The following is a 26,994-nucleotide window of genomic DNA, read 5'->3' as shown; positions in this document are numbered from 1 at the left end:
CCAGGGACAAAACCTCCCATGCTCCCACCATCTCTGCAGGCCCTCCTCACCCAGCAGCCCAGCAAAGTCCCCACAGAGAGCTGGGCTCTGCGCCAGGCAAGGCCTTTCACACGCTGACCTCCAAGTTTGCCCTAAACACTACTGGACCAGAGAGAGAACTGAAGTAAATAGCCCAGGGTCACTTTACTCATCTAGAACCACCTCACTGTGCCTAGTTGAGGCGCTTTTCCTGCTTATTCCAGACTTTCTCAGGGCCTGGGGTTCTCTTCCTTCAGTGAGAATAATGGACCACGGTACGAAAAGATTCTGTAGAATTCGCATCTGCCTTGTGGCCCCTTCTGACTTCTGGGATAACTCAGGGGTCCCTAATCTAGCAGCCCTCAAACCTCAGAATCACCTGGGCAGCGTGTTTAAAAATGATTCCTGGCTCCACTCAAACAATTCTGCTTTAACAGACGCTGAGTGAGGCGCAGGAACTTATTTTTACAAACACACCAAACATGGCAGATGGTCCATGGACCGCACCTGGAGAAACATTGCTTAGTCTAGAGAAGGCCCAGTTGGTTGTCCAGACAAGGTGACCCCCTTCTTCATTTTCTCTTGATCTCTCTAGCTCAAGGCAGGTTTTTCTGAGCTGATCTCACTACAGGTCAGCTGAGATTCCCAGGTCCAGCGGCACACTTGTGAAATTGTCAGACGTTCCGCAAGCCAATTGAAATAGTTGAAATAGGCCATGGCGGGAGTATTCACACCATGGAAACTGGTGTATGCTCCGAAGTAGAGTTTCCCCGACCATGGAGAGCCAGTTGCTAAAACACACCACTGCCCAGGTTCTCCCCTCTTACAAAGATCACTGTCAGAGATGACTGCTCAGACTCTTACCTCACCCTTTCCCCACCTCCATGGAGGAAAACTCTGGAGAAAACGTCATTGCCCTGGATACTGTGTCATCTGGGAGGAAATAGACCCCCACAGGCCATGATGGCAACTGCTGTTGTTCAGTGAAAACTAACCCTCACCACTAAGTGCTTTATATGAAGCCATTCATTCTGGTAACAACCTTAGGTGGTGTATGTTTTCATATCACCATGTTCCAGGTGAGCACAGAAGCACAGGGAGGTTAAATAACTTGCCCGAGATGACATAGCAAGGGACAGAAGCAGGATTCGAACCCATGCATCTGGCCTTTGGGCCATGGTTTGACCACAAGGTTTTTCCCTTGGTGAAGTTGGGTTCTCTCTGGAAGGTACTCTCAGCATTGTCAGCTTTGTCAGCACATCTAGAATGGACTCATGGCGGACGCTCATGGACCAGGCTCCCAGGGTCCAGAATGTCCATGAACTCATTTACAGTGAAAAACAGAAGATCAAGATCAAGATACTCTTGTCCATTTGTTTGTACATTCTCTCCCTTATAGACATTCTTTAATGGTGGGGGAGAGACAGAGAGAGAGAGAGAGAGAGAGAGAAAGGGAGGGAGGGAAGGGGAGGGGGAGGAAGAGAGAGGCTTTCCTCCATGGGGTCCAGCTGCCTCTCCTACTGGGCCTGAGCACACTCTGTCCTGCAGACACAGGGCCATTTGGTGTCCCCAGACCTTTCTGTTCTAGATGGGCTTCCTCAGGAAACACATTCATTCTTCAGACAGAGAAGTCTGCAAAGATTCAGAAAAAAACTTATCTGAATTCAGACCCTCAAAAACCAACCTTGGTATGGATGTGCGGCCCTGAGGTTTTTCCAAGAATCCTGGGAGCAGATCTGAGCAGACTGTGAGTGGGGAGACACGGGGAGACAGCCTGCCATCTTCCACCATTACAGTATGATGGTGGCCCCAATCCCTCCCACCTAAACCCACCTCGCCCCAGTGTCTGTAAAGCCAAGGCCCAGAGGAGGGTCAACAGTGCTGCCCAGGCAGCTACTGACCCAATACCTACCTCTCCTCTCAGGGTCAAGTGCAGCCCCCAAGGCTGTGGCGTCTACAATTGTGAGCTGCATTCACCTGGTTGGTCGTTATCCACTGGATACTCTTGTGTTAGGTCCTGTGCATGAAGGAAAGCGGTAGTCCCTGCCTCGGGGAACCCCTGGGTGGGAGGAAGCAGCATGGGGAGACACGCCCGTGCTGTGTGCTGAGTGCTGTGGCCGCATCTCACGGGGGGGGGCTATGGGAGTGCCATGGAGGCTGGGAGCTAGGAGGGCTTCCTGGAGGCGAGGATGCTACAGGTAGGGCAAGGAGGGCTTTGTGTGGCAGGGCAGGAAAGGAAGGGATCCAGGCTGAGGACACAGTAAATGCAAAAGCGTGGGGGCTCGAGTGAGCCTGGGGGCTCGGAGGAACTTCCAGGCCCGCGTCAGGAAGCTCTGAGGGCTTGGCCAACCTGAGGCAGAGAGGCAGGCAGGTGTCAAATGTCACAGGGCCTTGTATGCCACACATTTGGACTTGAACCTGAGGGCTTGGGGAGGGCCTGGAGGGTTTGAAGTCGGGGAAGCTCATGACTAGATTGTTTCAGAAAGCTCGCCCGGCTGCAGTGTGGAGGACGGATCAGAGAAGGCAGCTGCAGAAGCGGGGAGTCCATTTAGGGGGGAGAGAAGATGGTGGCCTGGACTGGAGAGATAGCCAGGGGGTCAGAAAGGTGACAGGCTGTAGATGTTTAGGAGTAGAATGGCCAGGACTTGAGGCCAGTTTGGGTGAGTAGTGAGGTTGAGAAAAGGGTTCAAGTCAACTTCAGGTGTTGAAGCATGAGATCCAGCTCCCCCGGGGTCCAGAGCCCTTGACCGTGGCTCTTCTCCAGCCTTTAGTGCCTGCACCTGTGGGGGAGAAATCCAGGGCTTTCCCATATAGATATCCTCCCTCCTCATTGCCCAAGGCTGGTCTAACTGGGTTCGAGTGACCCTCGGGGCTCCTGTTCTCTCTGCCTACCCGCCCCCCCCCCCCCGCCATCGGGAGTGCATGGGGAGGAGATGCAGAGTGGCCCCGCACAGCCCAGTCCAGGCAAATTGCAACACTTGTGCCTGAGTCCACAAGTCCTTGGGGAGAACTGGACATAGGGAGACCCGGAGTGTTGGGGTACAGGAGACAAAGTGGGGAATCTGGCTGGGAGGCCTATGGAGCGGCCTGGACCGACTGCCCTCAACACAGGGGCCACTGCACCCCAGCTCTCCTACTTGTCTGTGCAGAGGTGTCCCCTCAGGTACCCACCCCCAAGCTGTCCTTGGAGCCTCCTCTCTCTGGTTTGGAAAGACCCAGTGACCCTGGGGATGGCTCTTCCGAAGCTGCGTGGGATGCACTCACCTGAAGATGCTGCCTTGGCGATGGTTTCTGACAGTCTGCAGTGCTGTGCTGGGAAAGGCTGAGCTGAATGCATCGATCCTTTAGACAACCAGGCCTGCTGCTGGCACGGGCAGCCCTAGTGTGGGAGCTGGAAATAGGAGCCCCTCCATTAAAAATTTTAGCAAATCCCTCCCTCCCCACCCTGCAAAGAGACCCAGCTAGAAAAGACAATTCTTCTGGCCTGGTGCCAGCAAACCTGTTTAGGAGAGAGCCCAGCGCAGGGGGCACACTGGGGTACCAGCAGACCTGGATTTCAGCCCCGGCTTGCCTGCCCAGCCCAGAGCCCGTATGTAATGTACAACTTGTACAACCTTGACTCTGGCCCTGATGGCCAGCAGAGGCCTCTCTGCTAGGCTCAGCAGATTCCCCACCTGTGATTCAAGTTTGGAGAGAAGTTCCCCTACAGTGTTACACAGGAGGAAGCGCAGAGCGATTAGACAGGGGCGGGGACAGGATGAGCTCAATGAACCCAGTGCCCGGGGGCACTTCCTGGAAGTGGTTTTGGGCTGCCACCTTTTAGGTTGAGTGCCTGGGGCAAGGGTAGGCGGATGCATTATTGGGAGCAGATGCGGGGAGAGGGGCAGGGCACGCTCAGGAACTGGGAACTGGTGTGGCTGGGGCTAAAGGGGCCAGGAGGGGAAATGGGAGCTGGGCTGGGGGTGGGGGGACACTGCGCCCCATGGAAGGGGTGGGAGCTGCGGGCCTGGTGGGAAGGGCTGGAGCAGGAAATGCCCCAAAGAAGTCGGATGTTGGGCCTTGGGGGAAGGCACAGACCCTGCTCCCCACACAGAAGGGTGCCCCCAGCACAGAGAAACCTCTCTGGTAGGGGTTGGCAGCAATGGCTCCCCCACCCCATGCCCTCTGCCCCCTGGGTGGAATGTGCCTGATGGGGCTCGGCCCCATGTCCCACACCCCAGCCTTGTTCTCAAAGCCTCTTTGTTCCATGGGGCTGAGTTGTGGCCAGCCCGGATCTGATAAGGCCGGTGGGGCAGATAGTGGCCCGCCCTGTGCGCTGCACCGCCCCAAGCCACACCCCGGCCACCTCGCACGCACATGGCATGGGGCCCCAGCAGGGCATAGATGCAGGGGGCTTCCTGGCCAGGTTAGGGTCGGGAAGCCTCAACTTGTGGGCTGGCCCTCCCTGCAGTCCATTTAAGACCCCCTCTCATCCGCATGGGGGAATTGGGTTAAGAGAATTATCTCCATTTCAGAAATCAAGTCTCCAAGAGGGAAAATGACTTGCCCCCAGTTATTTCTTTCATAATCAGGAGCACCAGCTGTGCTAAGTCTGCTATTCACTTGTCTTTTAAAATCCTAACAGCCTATGAAGTGACGTTGTTCTTAATTCCTACTTTGCAGAGAAGAAACTGAGGCCAGACAAGTGAAGCTACCTGTCCAAGGTCACACAGTAGCAGGGTCCAGACCAGAACCCAGGTGCCCTACAGCAGCAAACTGAAGGAGGTGGGAACTGATGAGTCACCATCCCAGAGGAATGGGAGGAAGGCATTTTGGCTTCAACCTAAAAGATCTGATGGGGCCGGGGGTGGCTAAGAACCCATCAGGGAGGGTGGTCCTGGAGGACTAATGTTCTAGAAGCTGTGAGAGGATCCCATGCTGGTGGGAGTGGCAATGGTTAAAATATGTCCACAAATCATTTGACACTCCTCTCCCCTTGGAAAAGACCATATAGCTTCTGCCTGGTTCTACCCTGAGATTGCCGAGCTAGAGAAGCTACAGATAGGTGTTCCTGTCCATAGGCTAGCGGAGCTCCCAGACCACAGCCAGCGTCAACTGTCAGCCATGTGAGAGCACCATCTTGGAAGCTGCAGCCCAATGGAACCTTCAGAGGGCAGCCCTGGCCAACATCTAAATGTAACTACATGAGAGACTCTAAGAATTGCCTGGCCAAGCCCTTCTTGAATTCTTGACCCACAAAATCATAAGCAAAATAAAATGTGTGTTTGGAACTTTGAAGTTTTGGAGCAGCTTCTTATACAGCAATAGTAACCAGAACAAAGGGCAAAGAGGGGATGGGGACGGATGAAGGCATCTTCTAAGGCCTTTCATGCTTTTACACAAAAGCTTCTAAAAATGGAGTCATAGGTCGCCTGGGTGGCTCAGTTGGTTAAATGTCCTACTCTTGGTTTTGGCTCAGGTCATGATCTCATGGGTCCTGAGATCAAGACTTGTGTTGGGCTCTGAGCTCAGCGTGGAGTCTGCTTGAGATTCTCTCTCTCCCTTTGCCCTTCCCCCCACTCACACACACTCTCTCTCTATCTCTCTCTAAAATAAATACATAAATCTTTTTTTAAAATGGAGTAACTAGTGGGCTGGAGGAGGTGTGATGCCTCTTAATCTTTTTTTTTAAGTTTTTATTTATTTAAGTAATCTCTACACCCGACGTGGGGCTTGAACTCACAACCCTGAGATCAAGAGTTGCATGTTCTTCCAACTAAGCCAGCCAGGTGCTCCACCTCTTAATCTTCTAAAGCAGCAGCATGGGAGGACACACTGATTTGGAATAAACTAGAGGCAGATAGAGATGAAAACAAAGGGGAGGATTGGATAGGCAGATCTCTCCACACTCAATTGATTAGAAGTATGTTATGTATCCATTTTAGGGGCAGGATCTCTGATGATAGCAAACTCTTGGAGGAGTGAAGAGCCTTCTGGGAAGAGGGAAGCTCATGGATCTGGGCTAGTGGGTAGTAAGGAGTCATCCATGGCCAAATGAAAAGAATGCTGTTAGAGACTTTTAAAAACCCCAAATGTTAGATGTTGAAAAAAGTGCTCAAGGGTTGAGGTCAGACCTGAGAGATAGGCCGGACGTTTCTGTGAACAGTTGCTGGCCACGTTTTCTCAGAGTGCCCCTGTACACAGAAACTTGCAGGCTCAACAAGAAGGTTCCTGAAAATGGACTAGAAGCACCCTGTTGTCCTTATAAACTCCAGGTGTGTTTGCCTTTGGCTTTTGCACATGCCTCCAAATGCCCGACTTAAGAAGACTCAGGGGAAAGTGACCAGGCAGATACTAGGGAATGGGTGTGTCTCAGGGGAGTGGTTGGGAGTGTAGGGGTAGAAAGGTTACTTCGAGGACATATTTCTTGGTTTTGGAACTCTTTTTTTTTTTGGTGCAAAATAGTGGTTTTCTTAAAGCATGGGGACAGGACCCCTGGGCAGAAAGAGATGCTGCACCAGGGTTGTGAGGGGTGAACTGATTATATACTATGGGGTTGGGGGAGCTCTTAATCCTAGAGAAGCAAAAGATGGACATGATCAAAATCTAATAAAGAGGGAAAAGTAGCAAGTTGGCAGTGGACAATCCTGACACTACTTTTGCCAAGTAACCAAAGTTAACATCACCATTAATGCATACTAACATCATGTGCCCTCTGATATGATGCACTGAGAAGGGCATATCACCTCTGTAACATGCTTCCCAATAATACATACCTTACTCTAATCACACGAAACAAACCCAAGATTGAGGAACATTCTACAAAATAATTGACAATACTTTCTAAGAGAGTCATGATCATAAAAGACAAGGAAAGATTCAGGAAATGCCCCAGGTAAGGTTCTGAATTGGATACTGAAATAGGAAAAGGATGTTAGTGGACAAGCTTATGAAATCTAAATAAATTCTCTACTTTCATTAATAGTGTGTGTTGTACCATGGTTAATTTTCTTAGTTTTGATAAGTGTTCTATAGTCATGTGAGATGCTAACCTAAGGGGAGGCTGCGTGAAGGGTTTATGAGAACTCTCTGTACTATTTTTGTGATGCTTCCATACATCTAAAACTAACTCAGGGCGCCTGGGTGGCTCAGTCGGTTAAGCGGCTGCCTTCAGCTCAGGTCATGATCCCAGGGTCCTGGGATCGAGCCCCATGTCGGGCTCCCTGCTCAGGGAGATCCTGCTTCTCCCTCTCCCTCTCCCTCTCCCTCTGCCTGCAGCTCTTCCTACTTGTGCTCTCTATGTGTCTCTCTGTTAAATAAATAAATAAAATCTTTAAAAAAATTAAAAATAAAATAAAATAAAAAATAAAACTAACTCAAAGTTTTCAAGTCTAATAAAGTCAGAACCTCATGGACCAGTCAAGGGTGGGCTCCCTTACCATCCTTGAAGTCCAAGCCAACTTTCGCACCCAAAGGAGGGCAACTGCACTGAGCTGGCGGTCATGTAACGATACTTTTACTTGAGAGAGAGCCCTGGTCAGAAATGGATTGGAAAAGGGTTTGAGGAATTAAATAGGATAGAAAGTCACAGAGTAATGATGTTCTTCCTTTATTTAGAACATATAATAAGGCAGGCATGGTGCTAAGTTCTTTAAATCTTTTATCACACTTAAAGCTCACAACCTTTGGGGTAGGTGTTAGTTTTCCCTGTTTACAGATGAACAGACTGGGTCTTATAGAAGCAAAAGAACAAGATCATAGAATTGAGAGTTTTTTGGTGGGGTTGGGATTCAAATCCAAACTTTTTTACTCCAGAGCTGTTCTTAATCACTCCACTGTACTATCCTTTCAAGGATGACCCTCATTCAGTTCATACCTCAGGGGTTCCACACTGGGGTGGGTCAGAGTTGTAGGGACAGAAGGCAAGGGGGGAAGGGAATGGCCTGGGATGGGCTGGTCAGCGAGAGCTGTCCATGGTGCTGGCCAGAGAGGCATGTAGCTGGAGAGAGGAGGAGATGGTCTAGGGGAAGACAGCTGGGAAAGCTAACACGGAGAAGGAGCACTGCTCAGAATAGAAAGGAAGAGCAGTTAGACGTGGTGGCTGATTCTTCACCAATGAGGAGGAATTCAAGGGGGAGACATTTCAAGTTTTGGCTAGAAATAAGTAACCGTGTATACAGCAGCTGGTGAGGTGGGATTTTTCCTCAGGTCTCACTTGCAACTAATACTATCCACTATAGCTCTACTGGTTGTTAAAATCTGGAAATACTTTGGTACCAGTTGGGAAATAGTCACTGGCTGAGTCCTCCTCTGCTGTGGCTGCTCTCCCTGTCCCCTTACCATTACTCCCAGCTCTCCCCATGACCCAACAACAAAAGGGTTAAAGCCTGGCATAATGTGAGCAACCAGGACCCTGCTCTGGCTCTAAGGCCAGCTGGTATCCATTCCCATAGCTTGGCATGCATACTTTACCAATTGTTAAGAATTTTGAATACTATCCTTGTTTGCCCCCATTTTACAGATGAGAAAAGTCAGCCTCTGGAATGTTTAATAATTTGCCTGAAATCACCCAGCTCTCAGATGGTAGAACCTGAACTTGAACTCAAGTCTCCTGGGATTAAGCCTCATGTCATTTTCCCTCCATCCGCCTAATGTTGGCTTGCATGTCTATCTACCCTTTTGTGGGGACAATGAATGGAGGGATCAAATTATCTAGGGAGTATAGGTTGGCACAAAAGTGTAGGAAACCCTATGTGGGGAGGGGGCCTCCTAGGCAGCATGGAACTCTTTCGTTTGAATTATCTTGTGATATGACAGTTTCCCTCCAGCCTCTGCCAGTTTTGTGCCTTGGCAGCCTTTTCAGGCTGGAGGCTCCATCAACCTCTTGACACATGCTCCCCACCCCAGCAGCTTCAGAGGACCATGGCACTCTAATGCAGAGAGTGCTCCATGCCTGCTCTTAGATCCAGCCCCCAAATCACCCAGTGGCCCTCTTAGCTGCAGCTTTCTCTCACTCTTCACCCTTCAGGTTGGGCTCTTACTAATTTCAGAGGTCAGAAATTTCTGTGGGAGGACTCACCTCCTCATCTCCCTCCCCTAAGTTAAGTACATCTTGGATGCAGACCTGATTTCAGAACCAACACTGGAAATGGAGTCAGAGTTGCAGGGAAGGAAGATGGGAGGGGACTTTGCAGGTTCTGGAGTTGGGTTGACTTGCCAACTGGACAGAAAATCACTCTGGCACCTCCTTTTGTCTTTCTCCATCCCAGAGCACCAAGGCAGGCTCCTTCTTGTAGAAACAAAAGAGGGGGATGTGGAGAGAAGAAAAACTTCCTGCCTCTCTAGTGTGGAGCAGAGAGGCTAGGAGGTGGTAGGAAGGGAGGGTGCACAGAAAACCGAGTGGCTTAATTATAGGGACCTCCCATTTGGTGAGTGACCATCTTCTGTGCATGCACATGCGTCTAACTTTATTGATTGTCTATCATGCCTAAAATACTTTTCACATGCCTGATCACTTTGTCGCTACACCAGCCTTTTTTTAAAGATTTTTTTAAAAGATTTTATTTATTTATTTGTCAGAGAGAGAGAGCGTGCACAAGCAGGGAGAGTGGCAGGCAGAGGGAGAAGCAGGCTCCCCGCTGATCAAGGACACTCATGTGGGACTTGATCCCAGGACCCTGGGATCATGACCTGAGCTGAAGGCAGATGCTTAACTGACTGAGCCCCCCAGGGGTCCCATTTTTTTTTTAAGATTTTATTTATTTATTTGAGAGAGAGAGCATGAGCAGGAGGAGGGGGAAAAGCAGAGGGAGAGGGAGAAGCAGACTCCATGCTGAGCAGGGAGACCAACCTGGGACTCCATCCCAGGACCCTAAGACCATGACCTGAGCCAAAGGCAGATGCTTAATCGACAGAGCCACCCATGTGTCCTGCTACACGAGTCTTTTGATAATTATCCCCAGGTAACAGTTGAGGAAACTGAGACTCAGAGAGGTCATGTGACTTGTTCAAGGTCACACAGTCAATAAGTGACAGTCAAGATTATTCTCAGGTCTGATTTCCCAGCCCAGAATCTCCTCTATTCTATTTGGTGGGGGAAGAGAGGGAGAACTTAGAAAAGATATTTTTGAGTGTGCTGAAGCCAAAATTACTGAGTGTGTGCTTTATCTTTATTACCTCCAGCCAAGGTTTCCAGACAAAAGGATTCAAGTCTGCCTACTACCCATCCTCCTTCCTCCTTTTCTCCCACATCCCGGTCCTCATCAATTTCCTGAATCATCACCCACCCTTGTTCACAGCCTTGAACCAAACAGCACCCACCCTGTTGTCTTTCTTGGGTCCATGGAAGATACAGTCACCAGGACCTAGCACCCATTTTTTCCCCATGGGTTCTGGCCTCCTGGAAAGGGGGACTTCCAAAGCAAACTCAGCTTCCTCTCTCTTCTTGAGACTCAACCCTTTGCCACACCCCTTTCCATGTTGTTTGCCTCTTGGAGCAAAGTCCGGCTTGGACCTCTCTCTGGGAGTCCACCATGTCAGTCAAGGTCAGAGCTCTCCAGCAGAATTCTCAGGAGGAAGCCAGAACCCCACTGAAGTGGAGCACACAGGGTGAGGACAATGAATCCACCAAGGTTTGGACACCCCTTCAGTGAAGAGGCACAAGCACACATGGCTCCTAGCATGAGCTTTCCTACCTCCTTGGGGTGTTCTTGCTGGGATTCCTGAGACCACCACCAAGCCCTGTCTGCAGAGTCACTGCTCCTATTTCTTTTCAGCCTAAGAATGGAAAAACAGGCCCCTTTCCCTGTCCTTAAGGTCCAGCTGAGTCAGGTTGACCATTTCAAAAAGAGCTTAGAGGAAAACAAAAAGGAAATCATTATAGAAACTACAAACAGCATAGACATTGTCATGTCCAAAGTGCAGGTTTCAGATTCTGAGAATAACATTAAAACCGGTGAAAAGCTCACTGAGTTCCATGTTCCTTGATTCCAAGAAAATTCCAGACCTAATGGTGCTGGCATAACTTCAGGGGCCCCCTGGCCTGCCCCTTCCCTCCAGTTCAGCCAGCCTCTGGCCATGTGATTTCCCAGGCCAACTCAGGCCACTTTGTCATCTTAGTCCATCTATTGTTTACTTTCACAAGTAAATGCCAACTTTCCCAAAATGAGAGTTTATTTTCTGGGTTTACCCCTAGACTCACTAAGGTCTCTCCCTGTAACACCACCCCCCATCACTGTCCTGGGTAGTGAAACATCTTTAATTGCTCAGAATGAACTTTGAGGCTTTCAGCTTCACCCACCTAAGGAGTCTTCACCAAATTAGAGCTGTTACAAAGAAAACCACACGCCCAAAATGGTGTCACTTAGACCAAGTTTCAACCTCCCCCAGAAATGTAGTCTTAACGGGTCAGACAGGAATTTTCTGGTCAGCACCAATGAGGTCATCTGTCACAGGTGGTCTCTCCAACCCCCAAAAGAAGATAAGTAATCTGTAATAAGAGCCCCTGCCCTTCCCCATAAGGGAAGGCCATCTTGCCTGAAATAATCCTTCCTTTTCCTTTGCTAATAACATCTTGTCCCACCCTCCTGTCTATAAAAACCTTCCATTTTGCATAACTCCCTGGAGCTCCCCTCTACTTGGTAGATGGGATGTTGCCCAATTTATAAATCCATTTTAAAAAGCCAATTAGATTAAAGTTTACTCCCTTGAGTTTTTGTTATTTTACAGACCTGTTCCACAAAGCAAATGCGGACAAATCAACACATGCGCTTCCAAGAATCCACATTAGCATACCAGGGCCTTCTTCATACATTAACCTCCAGATCCCTAGAATAGAGTTAGCTTGGTGCCAGGGAGGAGGTCATGCCGGCAGAAAACGGATAGGACACTTTCTCTCCCACCTGCAAGAGGACTCCAGTCGTAAAGCAATATGCAAATGAAAAATAACTACGCGGTGCTTTCAAGTTAACAATCGCGATCACAGACTGAAGTTCCGGTTGAGATTCTGACCCTACGCACCATCGCGCGGCCGGAAAGAACTGGAACGGCTCCCACTCCGGTGACGAGCCCATGGAGTAACCGCCTATGAATTTGGTCGTCTGCTAAAATAAGGACTGCGAGGACGTCACGACAACTAGGAGACTATACATTGCATGTTGCGACTGCTAGAAGCTGAGTGGCTACTAGTAGGGAAAATCAGAGAATAAAAAAAGGGTAAGCATTAAAATTGGGCGGCGCTTTCGCCTTCCCTGAGCATGACTCTTTCGGGATGCCGTCGTTGTCCTGGGATACCGGGAGACGCCGTGTCCTGAGCGTCCTGTCTCTATGGAGACGACAACATGGCGGCAGAGTGAGTTCTGAGGGTTGGTCCCGGGACCAGGGGAACGGCGCGAGTGGCCACCGAAGGTATCTGTCCCGGGAGACAGCCTCCTTTGGGAAGTTGTGGCCGGGGGTCCCCTCCATGTCCCTTAGAGAGCCCCGTGGGACTGAGACTAGGGTGAGTTCAGCCTGGGGATATCCTAGAGAACGGAGGAACGACCTTAAGTATTTTATCACTTCATTTTACCAATTTCTTTTCCACTCCACACTACGCGACGACCCGCCACTTTTTTTCCACTGGTCATCTTAGGAATGTTTACGTTGGAAATGAGGCAAATAAAGGAAGCTGATGATATATTTTTTTAAAGTCCTCAAGATTAGAAAATTGGATTTAAAAACAACACCTACCCTGCCCAATGTCTTCACAGTGATTGCAGATGGGTGTCTTTTGGAAGAGTAGCTCAACCGAGTATGGAAATTATGATTGTTAATTACAGTAACATTGGTTCCTCTAGGGCTTTTTCAAATCCCCTATTTCATTCCAACTTCACATCAACTTTGTGGAATAAGATAACCTTCATTTGGTGAGGTGACTGAGGCTCCAGGAGATGGAGAAACTTGCCTATCTCAGTGAACCTGAGCAGATGCAGCTCTCTGGGACCAGCGCTCTCTTCCCTAAGCCCTAAGACCTGATCTGGACCAGATTTCTACCCCACTGTCTCTAATTTCTTCTACCTGTGTTGACTGGAGACTTTTTCAGAGCTCTGGGGTATTGGCTATCTATAGAATCCCCTGATGTCACAGACTTTACTGAGTCAGGCAGGACTTCAAAGCCATCCAATAGCTGAAAAGTAATGGGACTCTCTTCCCTGCCTCCCCAGCTGGCATTTCTTTGATTCCTTCTGAATATCCTCTTTATAGTGGAAGGTAGGGGCCTTGCCTGTCTTGTCCATGGCCTAGCACTGTACATATAACACGTACTCAGGAAATGCTTTGTGAGCAAATGAATAAATGAATGAATGAGTGAGTGAGTGAATCTAAGATATTCTCCAGAGGTTTTGGAGGTGTTGCCAATTAGGAAAAACTGAATCAACAGAATCTTTTGCTTTGGATGGTGGTGGGGAGGGGATGGGAGTGTCTGATGAAATTGTATAAATTTCTAAAGGATAACCATAAAATCATTGACTAAAATGTAATATGTTATAATAAGGAGTTGAAAGCTGAACCCCAAACTTGAAAAGAGGCAATTTTTTTTTTTAAGTAGGTTCCACGCCCGGGTGGAGTCCAACATGGGGCTTGAACTCACAACCCTGAGATCAAGACCTGAGTTGATATCAACAGTCACTTAACCGACTGAGCCCCCCAGGTGCCCAGAAAAGAGATAATTTTAGGCCAAATAAAAGACAGCTTACATATCATCATAAATTGTTGTAAAGATTAAAATACATAAGGGGCACCTGGCTGGCTCAGTTGGTGGAACATGTGACTCTTGACCCCAGGTTTGTGAGTTCGAGCCCCACGTTGGGTGTAGAGATTACTTAAAAATAAAATCTTAAAAAATAATAAAATAAAATACATGAGAAGGCCTTACAACACTGCTTGGCACATAAGTTCTCAGTAAATGTCAGTAAAAGTTGTTACTATTTTTGCGATTATTATTCAAAAAGGTGGGGAAGGACACTGAGTAGTCTGAAAAATATACATATGTTCAAAAAGGTGTTAAATTGACGCTGTCCAATATGGTAGCCACACCTGGGTGTGTGTGTGCTGAAGGAAGTCTCCTAAAGGAAGAGGGGATTTGGAGTTTAGGCCCCGTGTGTGTTCCCTAGAGCAGGACCAAACACCCTTTTGAGTATTTGGTGAAAGCTGTGGACACTTTCCCTGGAAAAAAAGCACTTCGCCATATATATATGACATTTTGCATATGGTTTGCATATAACCCTTGCATATATTTGCATATAATTTCCAGCTACAGTCTCTCCATGGATCCCTCTGCTCTAGAAGTTGACTCGCTTATCTTTGGATTGAGTGATTATTTCAGTGAATGCTTACTTTAAACCTGGACTGCAGGTCGCATACCCATAGAGGAAACCTGAAAGACCAAGAACCATCCAGTCTCACTTACCTCTTCGTTGCCCCTTCTCCTCCTTCTCACAGGAGACAAGACATGCTCCGAAGAAACAAGTAGAGAGCAAAAGCCAGATAAAAGTAATATGTGTGCTTCAGTGACAGTCACTGGGGGCTTCCTGAGAAATGCCAAGGGTGGCCATGGCAGGCAGGGCTGGGTGGGCCTCATCCCTGAGTCCCTCTCCTGAATGATGAGTTTCTAGGCTCCTGGGCAAAGCGCTGGATCTTGTATCCCGGCTCTTTGCTCATGGTGCCACCTCGTACCTCCATGCCACAGCTGGTAATTGGGCCCCCCTGTGATAACAACGGCCACGGCCAGTCTACGCCACGAGCCTCTCTCTTTGATGTCCCTCCTGTGTCCCCTCCGGTCTCTTCCTAGCTCCACATTGGCAGGAACTCCTGGCTCAGCCAGAGTGCTCCCCTTGGACTTGTGTTGCAGGTGGCTGATGCTCATCCAGGCAGCCTCAAGCCCCCTGATGAAGATGAGGGATAGCGGGGACTGCACCATGAACTCCGGCTCCTGCCTGAGCACCAGCACAGTGGCTGTCCCCACTGTCACTGGCAGCAGTGTGGTGCTGAGTGCCTGCAGCAGCAATACCAGTGCCCGCGTGAGCACGTGTCCGGGGGGGTGGGGCGGAGCGCTGCAGGGCGGGGGGGGGGGGGCTTAGGAATCTGGAAGGACCTGACTCCCCCTGTCCAGACCCCAACCCTAGACCCTGCATACACTGAGCACCAAGCCACCTGGAGTGGTGCAGCGGCAAGAGTGGCTGTGGGGGATGGGGGTGCATGTGAAGAACTCTGGGGAGGTGCCAGTCAGAGCTGAGAGAGTAGTCAAGGGTTCTCTCTTGCCTCAGAAAGTTCTTCTGGGCTTCACCCCTTGTGTTTGACCAAGATGTGGATGTTGCTGACTTTTTGTAGCTCTTGGCTGACATCACAGGGGCGGGGGGGGGGGGCTTGTCAAGGAGTGTGACTGTGGGGTAGGACTGTGTGGGGTGCAATGTGTGTCTGTGTTGTGTGTGCATTCTTGTGTCTCCTGAGGACCGGGGGTCACCTCACCCCTCCATCTGTGCCATTCCAGGCCTGTTTGCCCCATGTTCCCTCATGGCCCTTCCCCACTCTGCGCTGAGCTGGGAGGAGATTGGAAGCGGGGAGGAAGGGAGGAGCCAGGGCATTTCTCTCCCCCACCCCCACTTTCGTGACAGTATTCCCATCAGCAGCTGCATCTCCCCGTGACTCCAGTCCCTACCAGACAGGCCTCGGGGCTGTGAGAACCCCAGGACCTCCCCTAACCTAGTGCGGTAGCAGCTTTTTGATGTTGCTAGCTTCTGGGTCACTTCACTGTGCCCTGGTTGTGCATTAAATTCCTTGTTTTGAACACCCACGGTGGTTCTGTTTTCCTGATTGGACCCTGACTGATGTCCCAACTGATATTTACCATAAGTTACCCTGGCTCACCCATGTCACCTTTCCTCCATGGGTCAACCAGGAAAGAAAAATACTATATTGGCCACCTGACACTCTCTGTAAATATTTAAGCTGAGAGTGTAAGCTCCAAGACAGAAGAGATGCGTCTGTCTTGTTCCCTATTGTAGTCCTGGCGCCTAGCACAATGTCTGGCGTGTGATAGGTAGTCAACAAATATTTGCCCAGTGGATGAATATATCTTTATGTTAAGTAACAATATAGAAGCAATACTTGGCCAGAGATAAAATAACATGGCAGTGAGGGGAATGTTCATTGCAATGACTGTGGTAGGAAGAGGTACCTTGTTCATCTTCCCTTCACCTTGGCTTTGCCCCCTCCGTCCCCCTCCCTCCTCAGGTAGATGGGACTAGGGATCAGCTCGGGAAGGATTTTCCGTTATAGATGGGAAGCTTTGGCACACTGCGCCTCTACATCGCCAGGAACAGTGCTTGGAGTGGCCCCCACATCACGGTGGGGGGTGGGGATTTCTTGAAGGCAAATTGACTCCTTCCCCTGCTCCACCAGCCAGTTGAAGGACGGGAGAGGGAATGGTAGAGTATTCCTGTGGTCTCAAAAAGTACGTGGGATAGACCACTCCAGCTAGGAGAGGTTTCTGCAGCAAAAGGGTAGGATGGGAAGGAAGGAAAGGAGAAGGCAGCCCCCAAGGGGACTGGTACCTTTGGGTGCACTGAGGAACAGAACTGACCAGCTAAGACTGCTCAGTGCCCAATGGAGTGGTCCAGGGAAGGCTGCAGGGGAAGGGTCATGAAGAATCTCGTTGGAAAACCATTGCAGTGGCCTCGGAAATGGTAATATCTGACTGCCCCTCATCTTCTCTCTCCAGACCATCCCCCAGGGGCCAAGGGTCGGGTCAATTCCTTGCTTTCGGGAGATGGGAGCTTTTTGCCTGTTCTCTGGGTATTTGAATCTTACCCCTCTAATGCATCCTTTCTTCTCCCCCTTTTCCCTGCCAACTGGACAGCCTGCCAGCTTGGTGGACACTCGCATGTGCTTCTCAAAGAAGCAAGACAAAGTGAAGAAGAGGGTCATCTGGGGCATTGAGGTGGCTGAGGTGCTGCAATGGCAAGGCTGGACACTCGGGAAAGAGATCACCAAGAGCCTGGCTCTGAAAAATCTGTCCTTGAAAACCCAGAAGATGACGTACAGGTACCAGTATCAGGGATCAGAGACCCAGCCCCTGAGCCCTCAAGCCCCCCAAACAGTCACTCTTTAGAAAACAAACTTTAAAATTATCATATAAAATTAGGGGCACCTGGGTCGCTCAGTCAGTTAAGTGTCGACTCTTGGTTTTGGCTCAGGTCATGATCTCAGGGTTGTGAGATCAGTTTTGCATCCGGCTCCTCGCTCAGCGGGGAGTCTGCTTGAGATTCTCTCTCTCCCTCTCCTTCTGGCCCTCCCCACCACTCTCTCTCTAAAATAAATACATCTTTTTAAAAAATAAAGTTATTGTATAAAATTAGAAGATTATATAAAACATGCACAGTTTGAATGATTATTGGAAGTGGAGCCCATGTGACCAGATTACGAATGGAATAGTAAGTGTCTGAAGCTCACCTTCTCCCATGGTGTGTCACTCCCCTGTTGAAACATCTTCTCTACCATAAAAGTAACCACTCTCCTGACTTAATGATAATGATTTCCTTGCTTTTCTCAATTGAATGGATTTGTCACCTATGTTTGCATCCCTAAATGATATAGTTTAATTTTACTCTCTTACAAACTTGACATAAGTGGAATAGTATAATATATTTTTGTAACTCCTTGGCTTTTGTTAAGTTACGTTTGGAAGACTCATCTGCATGCAACAATAGTTCATTCTTTGTCATCACGGTATAATATTCCAACAGATGCTTATATTGTAATATATTCATCCATTCTTCTGTTGCGGGATGTTTTGGTTGTTTCTGGTTTGGAACTGTGATCAACATTCATGTATAGATCTTCACTTACGGAGTTTTTCCTAGGGTAGATACATAGGAGGAGAATTGCTGTGACCTAGGGGTGTCCATGTTTGCTTTTTATAGATAAAGCCAAACTGTTCTCTAAAGTACTCATTTATATTTCTATTCCCACCAGCCATGCATGAATTCCCGCACCTCTGCATTTTTACCAACCATTGTTATTGTCAGAATTTAAAAATTTTCCAACAATGGTAATTTTTTGTGGCTCTAATTTGCATTTCCCAGCTTACTGATACAGCTGAGTGTCTTTCATGTGCTATTGACCATTTCATCTGTGGAATTCCTGTTCAAGTCTGTACGCATTTTTCTATTGGATTGTCTTTTTTTTTTTTAAGTGAACTCCACCCCCATGCAGGGCTCGAACTCACAACCCCCAAGATCAAGAGTCCCAATGCCAGGCGCCCCTGTCTCTAATAGAAGTTCTTAGGGCTACTAATCCTTTGTCAGTTATGTTTTGTAAATATCTTCTCCCACCTGTGACTTGTCTTTTCCTCTCTTTACCATGTCTTTTGAAGAATTGAAGTTCTTCATTTCAGAGGAATCAAATGTATCAATCTTTTTATGTTATGGTTGGTGCTGTTTTGTATCTTGCTTAAGAAGTCCTTCTCTCCCCCTACCTAGGTCATGAAGACAGTCTCCTATAGTATCTTCTAAAGACGATAGTTTTGCTTTTCATGTTTGTCTTTTATCTATGCAGAATTGATTTTTGTGAATGGTTTTATTTTATTTGTGTGTGTGTGTATGTGAATGGTTTCAAGTAGGGATCCGATAATTCTTTTCCTCAAACAAATGTCCAAATGTCCCCAAGCCATTTGTTGAAAAGTTCATACTTTCCCTGATGATCTCCTCCACCACTGATGTTTATCCTTGTTTCGTTTGTGATCTCAATGTGAAAAATTCCAGTGTATCACCATTGGTTTAGATGTTTCCTGTGGCCTTTTCTTTTGGCTTGGGTTTTTAAAGATTTTACCAGGTTAAGGACATTCCCTTCTATTCCTCGTTTGTTAAGAGTTTTTCTCACAAAAAAAAAAAAAAAAAAAGAGTTTTTCTCACAAACATGTTGAAGGTTATCTAATATTTTTCTTCATTGAGATGATCATTTGATTTTTTTTTTTCCTGTCTTAATTTGTTAACCTGGTGGAGGACATTGATTTCCTCTGTTGAACCAACCATGTATTTCCTGGAGTAAGCTCAACTTCGTCATAATTCACTAGTCTTTCTATACATTGCTAAATTCTCTGGGCTCTCTCATTTTGTTTATGAGAGAGATAGGCCTGTAATTTTCCATTCCTCTCCTACCTCTGTCAGATTTTGGTAACAACATTATGATGGATCCATAGAATACTTTGGGGAGTGTTTCCTCATTTTATATTACTGGGAAGGTAAGGCTGAGGTTATTTTTTATCACATGTTTGGTAGGACTTGCTGTGAAGCCATTCAGCATAGTGTTTTCTCTGTGGGAAGATTTTTGACTACTTATTCAATGGCTTTGATGATATTAGGTGAGGTGGTCATAAAATGTATTATCTATTTCTTTTTTTAAAAGGTTTTTTATTTACTTGAGAGAGAGAGATGGGGGCAAGAGGGGGAGCACAAGCAGGGGGGAAGGGCAGAGGGAGATAGAAAGTGAGAAGCAGACTCCCCGCTGAGCAGGGAGCCTGATGTGGGGCTCGATCCCAGGATTCTGGGATCGTGACCTGAGCCAAAGGCAGACGTTTAACCCACTGAGCCACCCAAGTACCCTTGTATTATCTAATTTTTTAGTCCACTTTGGTAAGTTATACTTTCCTAGAAATGGGTTTATGTCACCTAAACTTTAACATTTATTGGTATAGAGTTATTGGCAGTATCGTCTTCCTGTGACTATTTTTGAAGTCTGCACTGTCTATGGTTTTGACCCATGCTGAAGCTCTACAGCCCTGCCTATGGCTCTGCTTGGATCGGCATCCTGGCCCCTCTGTTCTCAGCCTTGGTTCCCCACCCAGCTCAGCGCTCGGGGATTTTTCTTGTTTTCTGAGCCCTGATCCTAAAGTGCTTAAGCCCTGGCTCTCTCCTGCAGGTCCCCCAAGACCAAGTTCTTCTTCACAGTCATCCCCCAGCCCATCTTGCTGAGCCCGGGCATAACCTTCACGCTCCCCATTATCTTCCGGCCTCTGGAGGAGGTAAGGTCTGCCATTTTGAGGGCGCTGGCAGGGAGGGACACAGGCACCGTGACCTTGGAACAGGAAGCAGGGCAGAGCAGCAAGGAGCACCCCCCCTCCCCCACCAGGACACACACATAGCAGAAACTCCAGCTTGGGAAGCCCTGGAGAGGCTCTGACCCTAAACTCATTAAACCGCGTGGGGTTCCCAGTTGGATGTTGGCAGCTAAAATCTGTGCTACTGTGTTGGCCACCAGAAAGCCTTAGATTCCGTAGCCTCTTCCTACTCTCAAAACATTCCCCCAGATACAAAAGAGGCCCCCTGTCTCTGAGACCAAGACAGTGTTAGAGGACACCTCCTCAGACACAGCCCTCGGTGACTGTGTCGGAGGCATGGCCAAGAGCTGGGGTGGGATGTGTGGTCCCTGAGTACCATGCAGATACCACCGATCAACGACTGCCTCCGCCCCCGGCCTCCCACCCCCCACATTGCAGAAGGAGTACATGGACCAGCTCTGGTTTGAGAAAGAAGAGGGAATGTTCTGTGTGGACCTGAGGGCCACCCTGCCTTGCCACAGTCTGATCTGCCCACCGTCCCTGCAGTTGCCCATGTGTGCCGTGGGGGACACGGCTGAGGCCTGGTTCTGCCTGGAAAATGTGGGGTGAGGGGAGCAGCTGAGGCTCAGAGGCGGGGAGAGTGAGCTCGGTGAGGAGGGTCCCGGGGTGCTGGTGGGGGAAGGGAGGAGAGGAGGGGCCCAGCATCTCTGCCTTTCTAAAGTAGGGGCAGGGGTCAGAATGAGCCCAGTGGCTCTGATCTGTACCCCTCTCCAGGGACCTGCCCACCTTCTTCACCTGGGAGTTCTCCAGCCCATTCCATGTACTGCCCACCACGGGGCTGCTGGAGCCAGGCCAGGCTTCCTACACCAAGGTGACCTTTCACCCCCTTTTGGCCATCATCTATGAAGTTCAGGCCACATGCTGGTATGGAGAGGGCAGTAAGCAGAAGAGCAGCATCCAGTTGCAGGCTGTGGGTGAGGCCCGACCCCTCACCTGTCCCCAGAGCCCACCTGCTGCCCCTCCTGGGTCTCAAAGCCTCAATGTGCCCCCCTACACCCCCCGCTGGCCTGTCCTCCACAGGACCTCCGCCAGCTTCCCACCCTCCCCTAGCCCTGCAGGCTTTGCCTTTTCTTTGCCTTCCTTGGTGGGGCAGACCAGTGTTTCCCTGGGGATATCTGCCTTCTTCGAGGGACTGTTCTCCTGGGGCCACAGAGGCCCTGGTGGGTTTCTTCCCAAGACTCCCTCATCTCTGCCCCAGCCAAATGCGCCCAGCTGCTGGTGAGCATAAAGCAGAAGCGACCAGAGGACCAGGATGCTGAAGGCATCCAGAAAGTGCTGCACTTCGGCACCGTCGCTGTGGGCTGCACCGCTGAGAGGCAGATCAAGCTCTATAACCCTTCGGCGGTATGTGTCCTATGTGTGTGTCTGGGGGTGCGGGGGGCAGGACCACAGGACGGGCTGCTCCTAAAACCCATCCCCTTTACAAATGCCCTCTTTCTCTCCATACTTTTGGCCCCAAGCCTCACATAAGCCACGTCTGTTGATACACGCATGTGTCAGTCAACAGGTGTCTTTTCATCTCAGCTGGGGGCTGGGCTAGAGTATCCCTTGACCATCCCCAGAGCAACTCCAAGAGCAGCCCTAAGGTGGTCCTACCTCCAGGACCACAGCTAGCCTTTCTGGTACCTTTGGGAAAGAAAAGAGTACCCCCCAGGCAGTCCCAGCACCCGGCACACAGCTTGGCCTCTCCCTTCCTCCTGGCGGAGGTGGCCTCCATGCTCAGCTGACAAGTGGGGCACAGACTGGACTTCAGCCGCCCTCACCCCCTCAGCTGGGCATTTGGGTAAGGACAGCTGCCTCACCCTGTGACCTGACCCTTCCTGCCACCCCCCCACCCCGCCCCACAGGTGAGCGCCCCCTTCCGGATCGAAGTAGCCTCAGACATGCTGGCCAAAGATCATACCTTCTCGTGCCCCACTACCAGTGGCATTGTGCCTCCAGGAGGGGAGAAGTTAGTGTCCGTGTCTTTTCACCCCGAGACCTTGGACGTCAGAACTATTGACTACTTGTCCATCCTGCCATCTGGCTGTGCCTCCCAAACCCTGCTCAAAGTCGTTGGCTTCTGTAGAGGTACTGGCCACCCTAGGACACCGCACTGCTTCTGGGGCCAGGAACAGCCCCCATTTAGGATTGGGAAGGGCTCCTTGCCTGCTTGAAGGGCCTGATGCCTCCTTGCCCTTCAGTCTGGGTGTCTGCTGCCCTCTGGTGGGCTCAGTGTGGAATCAGTTTGGGACGCCTGGAGATAATGTTCCTGCCCTCACCCCTGGTGAACTCGGAGGTCAGCTCAGGTTGCTGGGGCTCTGGGTCTTTCCAGCCCAGCCTTCGGTCTCCAGGAAGAGCCACCTCCCATCAGGGGGACCCTTTCTGAGACATCCTCAGGGAGCCTGATAGCCCAGCCCCACCCAGGTGGCGGGGCTGCTCACAGGAGCCCCATCTCCGCCCAGGTCCTGATGTGTCCCTGAAACACCGCTCTGTCAACTTCAGCTGGGTCAACCTTGGGCAGATCTCGGAGCAGCCCCTGTGGATTGAGAACAAGTCGGACTGCACAGCCTACTTCCAGTTTGCCATTGACTGCCAAGAGAGTATCTTCGGCATCAGACCAGCCTTTGGGACCCTGGTGGGCAAGGCCCGCATGACCTTGCACTGTACCTTCCAGCCCACTCACCCCATCATCTACTTTCGGCGAGTGGCCTGTCTCATCCACCACCAGGTGAGCGGTGGGGGAGGAGGCGAGGAGGGGCTCTCCTGGGCCTTGGAGGAGCCGATCTGAGGCCCAGTGATGAAGACAGTGCTTGGTGATCACTCTCCTGTATTCTGGAACCTCCGCCTGGATCATCTCTGCCAGGGCCCCGGCCTGGCTTTTGGAGCCAGAGCCTGGCCAACGGCACAGGAAGGCTCACTCCAAGCCAGGTCAAGGGCTTTTCTGCTGCTGCTGCTGCTGCTGGGCTGGGGAGAGGGGGGACTGGACTCAGAGTAGAGAGCCTTGAAGTGAGGACCCAACTCAGGGCCATGGGCAAGGTCCTACAAATTGTGCCCTGACCAGTTGGCACCTGGTCACATCCCTTTTCGGCAGAGGCTGAAATCCTGCCTTATACAGACAAATGTCACAGGACCCGCTGTTCCTGGACCTGATTGGGACTTGCCACTCGGACAGCACCAAGCCAGCCATCCTGAGGCCTCAGCACCTCGCTTGGTACCGCACACACCTGGCCCGGGGCCTTACGTTCTACCCTCCTGACATCCTGGGCATCTTGCTGCGGGAGAAGAAGCTGGAGCAAGATGAGAATGGGGCCCTCAGGATTCCCACTGAGGTTTGATGGACTGTTTTGGGCCCCCTATAGACAGGCTCCCTTCCCCAGGTTCATGCCCCCTTCTCTAGAAATTCTTGCCAAGTCGTGTTCCCCCAGAGTCCTGTGGGCAGCATTAGTAGTTGGGGATGAAAGGGGCATTCAAATGAGGGGCAATGGCAGGAGGAATGGCATTTGGCCCCCGCTCATCTGTCTTTCCCCACACAGGACCTGGCGGACGCATCAGCCCTGAAGTATCCTCTCATTCCCCCCATGACTGAGTACTTCTTCGATGGTACCAGCGACCTAGCCATCTTCCCCCCACCTGTCAGCATAGAACCCACTGACGTGGATTTTGGTGCCTGCCCTGGGCCCGAGAACCCCAACCCTGTCCCCCTGTGCTTGATGAACCACACCAAGGGCACGATCACGGTGGTCTGGACGCAGAGGTCTGACTGCCCCTTCTGGGTGACCCCAGACACCTGTGACGTGCCTCCACTCAAGTCCATGGCCATGCGCCTGCACTTCCATCCACCTTACCCCAACTGCCTGTACGCCGTGGAGCTCGAGGCCTTCGCTTTTTATAAGGTGCGTGGGGGCAGTAGAGACTGGGGGAGGGCTGCCTCTCTGCCCTGGAGCTTGAATGGCAGGGCAGGGTTGGAGGGAGTGGTGGGGGCTGCTGTGGGATCCATCCTCAATGTGCCAAGCTCTTCCTTGGCCACACGGTGGTCCTTACTGGTTTGTCTTCTCCCAGACTCATAGGCTGCCTTGGCCAAGGGGATTCTTGCCCCATCTGATTACATCTCACGCATATGTGGCCTCCCACTCCCTCCAGAGGGAGAACTCAGCTGGGGTCAAGCCCTTTGGGAAAATTCGGCACACAAGGAGTCACTCCCTGGGGCTCCTGGCTTCTCTCTAGTCCTTGAAGTAGGAAGTGGTCCATCCAAAAGAGCCATGGGCTGGAACCAGAGCCTGGGGGACCAAGTCAGGGGGGCTGGATAATTAGGTGTGGGGGGGGAGGGGCTTCTAGTACAATCTCCCTTGGCCGTGCTCAGCCCAGCCTCTTGGTCACAGACGCTGGTCGCTCCCTCATCTCTGGTCCTGCCTTTTCCCTTCCTTGTCAGCTCTGCCTACGCTGCTGTTCTTTCCCAGCGGCCAGGGTGCTGGGGCTGAGAGATAAGCATCCCTTACCGGCTGTGTGACCCTGAGCAAGTCCCTTAATGTCCCTGAGCCCTGGTCTTCTCATCTAAAAACTTGGGGTCGTATCTGAACTTTTGAGAAGGCTTTCCAAAGCTGAGACTTTAATTGCCTCTGTTCTAATATCTTGGCAGTGGGGGGTTGTGGAGGCTGTAGGAATAAGGCTGTGGACACCTGGCCGTGCCAAGGCTGAGCCCTCCAGATTGTTGGGCTACTGGCTCTGGCCCGGCACTGTCTGATATGACAACCACCAGCCACATGGGGCCACCGAACACCTGCAATGTGGCGAGTCCAAATTGAGATACATCGTATGAGACCCACCGGCTTTCAAAGACTTAGGCGCAAAAAGAATGTAAGGTATATCACGCATCACTTATATATTGATTATAGGTTGAAATGGTAAGATTTTGGATCTATTGGGGTAAATAAGACGTATCGCTGAAATGAATTTCTCATGTTTCCCCCTGTTAATGTGGCTGCTAGGACATGTAAAACTACCTTTGTGGCTTGCATTTGTGGCTCGCGTTCTGTTTCTACTGGCCGTCGCTTCTCTAGGCACATTCCTGCAGGATGAATGCTCTCCGTGCATCCCAGCCCCGGCCCTGTCCTGGTGCTGTTGTGGTTATTACAGAGCATATTTGCGGAGTGCCCAGCGCGGCCCTGGCGCGCTGTGGTCAGAGCGGTTTTGACGGCTGTCTCTGCACTGTCCTCCCAGGGAGCCCCTCTCCTCCCTCTGTGCCCAGTGTGGGACTCCTGTAGCGCAGGGGGGCAGGCTGGGGGGCCCCGCAGAGTCGGACACAGGACTCTCAGCTTGTCCATGGGTCCGGCCCCGGTGCAGGTCCTGCGGAGCTACAATAACATCGAGGAGGACTGTACCGTGTGTCCCTCCTGGTGCCTGACCCTCCGGGCACGAGGCCACAGCTATCACGCTGCCCTGGAGCGCCACATCCCTCAGTATTCCTTGCACGCCCCCAAGGTGAGCGTGGCCCCAGTAGCAGTGGGCGGTGGGAAAGGGGAGCTTGGCTTCTGCCTCGGTCCACACTCTGCTGGCCTCAGATACATCCCAGCACCCTCCCAGGCCATCCCAACCTCCCCACCTGGGGCTCTGGTCATGGAGGGCTCTCTTGTGGGCCAGTCTGGAGCTCGGACCCCTGACCCCTCCTTGCTCGATCTGAAATACATCCTGGGCCTCTTGCACTGAGGTTGAAGATTCTCTAGCTCCTTCATTTGTCTGTGCCTTGTTTGCCGAACACCTGCTAGGGATCCGACCACCCACCATGAGCCCCTGGCCTTGGAGATTGCCCAGGCAGCTGTGGGTCACAAAGCTGGTCCCTCGGCTTCCTGAGTCATAATTCCCAGGGCTCTCTGAGGAGCCCTTGGAGGCCCTGTCTGACCCGAGCAGCCAGATGCCGAAGGTTTAAAAGCATCAACTCCAGAGCCAGTCGGCCAAGTTCCAGTCCTGGCTTCTCCTTCTATACCTCTCCCAGCCTCCCTTACTTTTGTCATCCTTCCCATCCGTCTCCACTGCCCTCACGCTTCATATTGCTGGAAAGGCGCCACTCTGGGGCCCTGTGCTGGGGGTGATCCTGCCCCCTCACCAGCTACACTTCTGCTCCCCAATCCCCAACCGACTTCACCCCCGAGATTCAGCTCAAGTCCCTCCCTGACTGCACGAGGTTCCCCTCCCTGACCCCCATCCCTTTCTTTTGACCGGTTTATCCCAGCAGTTTGTGGCCTTTACTGCTGTCCAGCCGGTTCTGGGCCTGTGTTGCCCCCCACCGCCTCACACACGGCACGGGCACGTCTGCCCCAGCTGGATGGGCACCCTAGTCAGCGATCTTAGGCCTTGTGTGATATGGCCGGCCTAGCTCTTAGCCTGCAGCTGGCCATACCCTACATGCTTTAGGAATGTTTGGAAGCTGGGATTTCTGGGGCTTTCCCTTTCTCGGAGGGGGGTTCCCCTCAGCCATCTGTAAGAGAATCATCTAGAAGGGGCTGCTTATCCCAGAGCTTCTGGACCAGGATCTCTGAAAGTGAATTCTCCAAAGGATGATTTGAGGGCACCCTAAAATGAAAGACCTACTTAACTTTTCAGGGGTTGGGGGGTCTCAGATGCCTGCGTTTCCTGGGCCCACTTCCTATAGCCACTCCATCTCCCTGTCTGGAAGTCTCTGGAGGACAGAAGCATTTTTGGGGGCCAAGCTATGTCCCTCTATTCCCTGCTTGCAGGGTGGTGACGAGGATGTGTGGAGGTCCTTGGCTCTCCTTGGAGGCAAGCCCACCCACGCCCACATAGACTTCCCTGAGCCCCTAGGCATCCAGGGAATATTGAGGGATATGGTGCCCATGTGCAGATCAGCGGGG

The 26,994-nt window shown here is 50.8% G+C and overlaps 1 protein-coding gene and 1 long non-coding RNA gene across 2 annotated transcripts in view; one reads left to right on the top strand and one right to left on the bottom strand.

The window, feature by feature from the left end:
* Nucleotides 1–1,402: 1,402 nt before the first annotated feature.
* On the bottom strand, nt 1,403–12,239 carry LOC118529944 (uncharacterized). Its single transcript, XR_004914402.2, has 4 exons — nt 11,727–12,239; nt 3,283–3,409; nt 1,931–2,798; nt 1,403–1,650 (listed from the first exon to the last, which is right to left on the bottom strand). It is a non-coding gene; the product is annotated as an uncharacterized LOC118529944 (long non-coding RNA).
* An 82-nt stretch (nt 12,240–12,321) lies between these two features.
* Nucleotides 12,322–26,994, top strand: part of CFAP65 (cilia and flagella associated protein 65) — a 34,206-nt gene continuing 19,533 nt past the window's right edge. The window contains 14 exon segments of the mRNA XM_078070033.1: nt 12,322–12,346; nt 14,386–14,483; nt 14,485–14,530; nt 14,851–15,050; nt 16,889–17,073; nt 19,948–20,050; nt 20,525–20,691; nt 20,861–21,060; nt 21,345–21,490; nt 21,994–22,216; nt 22,591–22,856; nt 23,257–23,457; nt 23,662–24,021; nt 25,469–25,606. Coding sequence (XP_077926159.1) covers nt 12,322–12,346; nt 14,386–14,483; nt 14,485–14,530; nt 14,851–15,050; nt 16,889–17,073; nt 19,948–20,050; nt 20,525–20,691; nt 20,861–21,060; nt 21,345–21,490; nt 21,994–22,216; nt 22,591–22,856; nt 23,257–23,457; nt 23,662–24,021; nt 25,469–25,606 — 2,358 coding nt within the window.

This window comes from Halichoerus grypus, chromosome 4 (assembly GCF_964656455.1).
Source record: "Halichoerus grypus chromosome 4, mHalGry1.hap1.1, whole genome shotgun sequence".
Taxonomy (NCBI): Eukaryota; Metazoa; Chordata; class Mammalia; order Carnivora; family Phocidae; genus Halichoerus; species Halichoerus grypus.
Note: the sequence above shows the minus strand (reverse complement) of the source record. Positions and strands in the feature narration are given on the sequence as shown.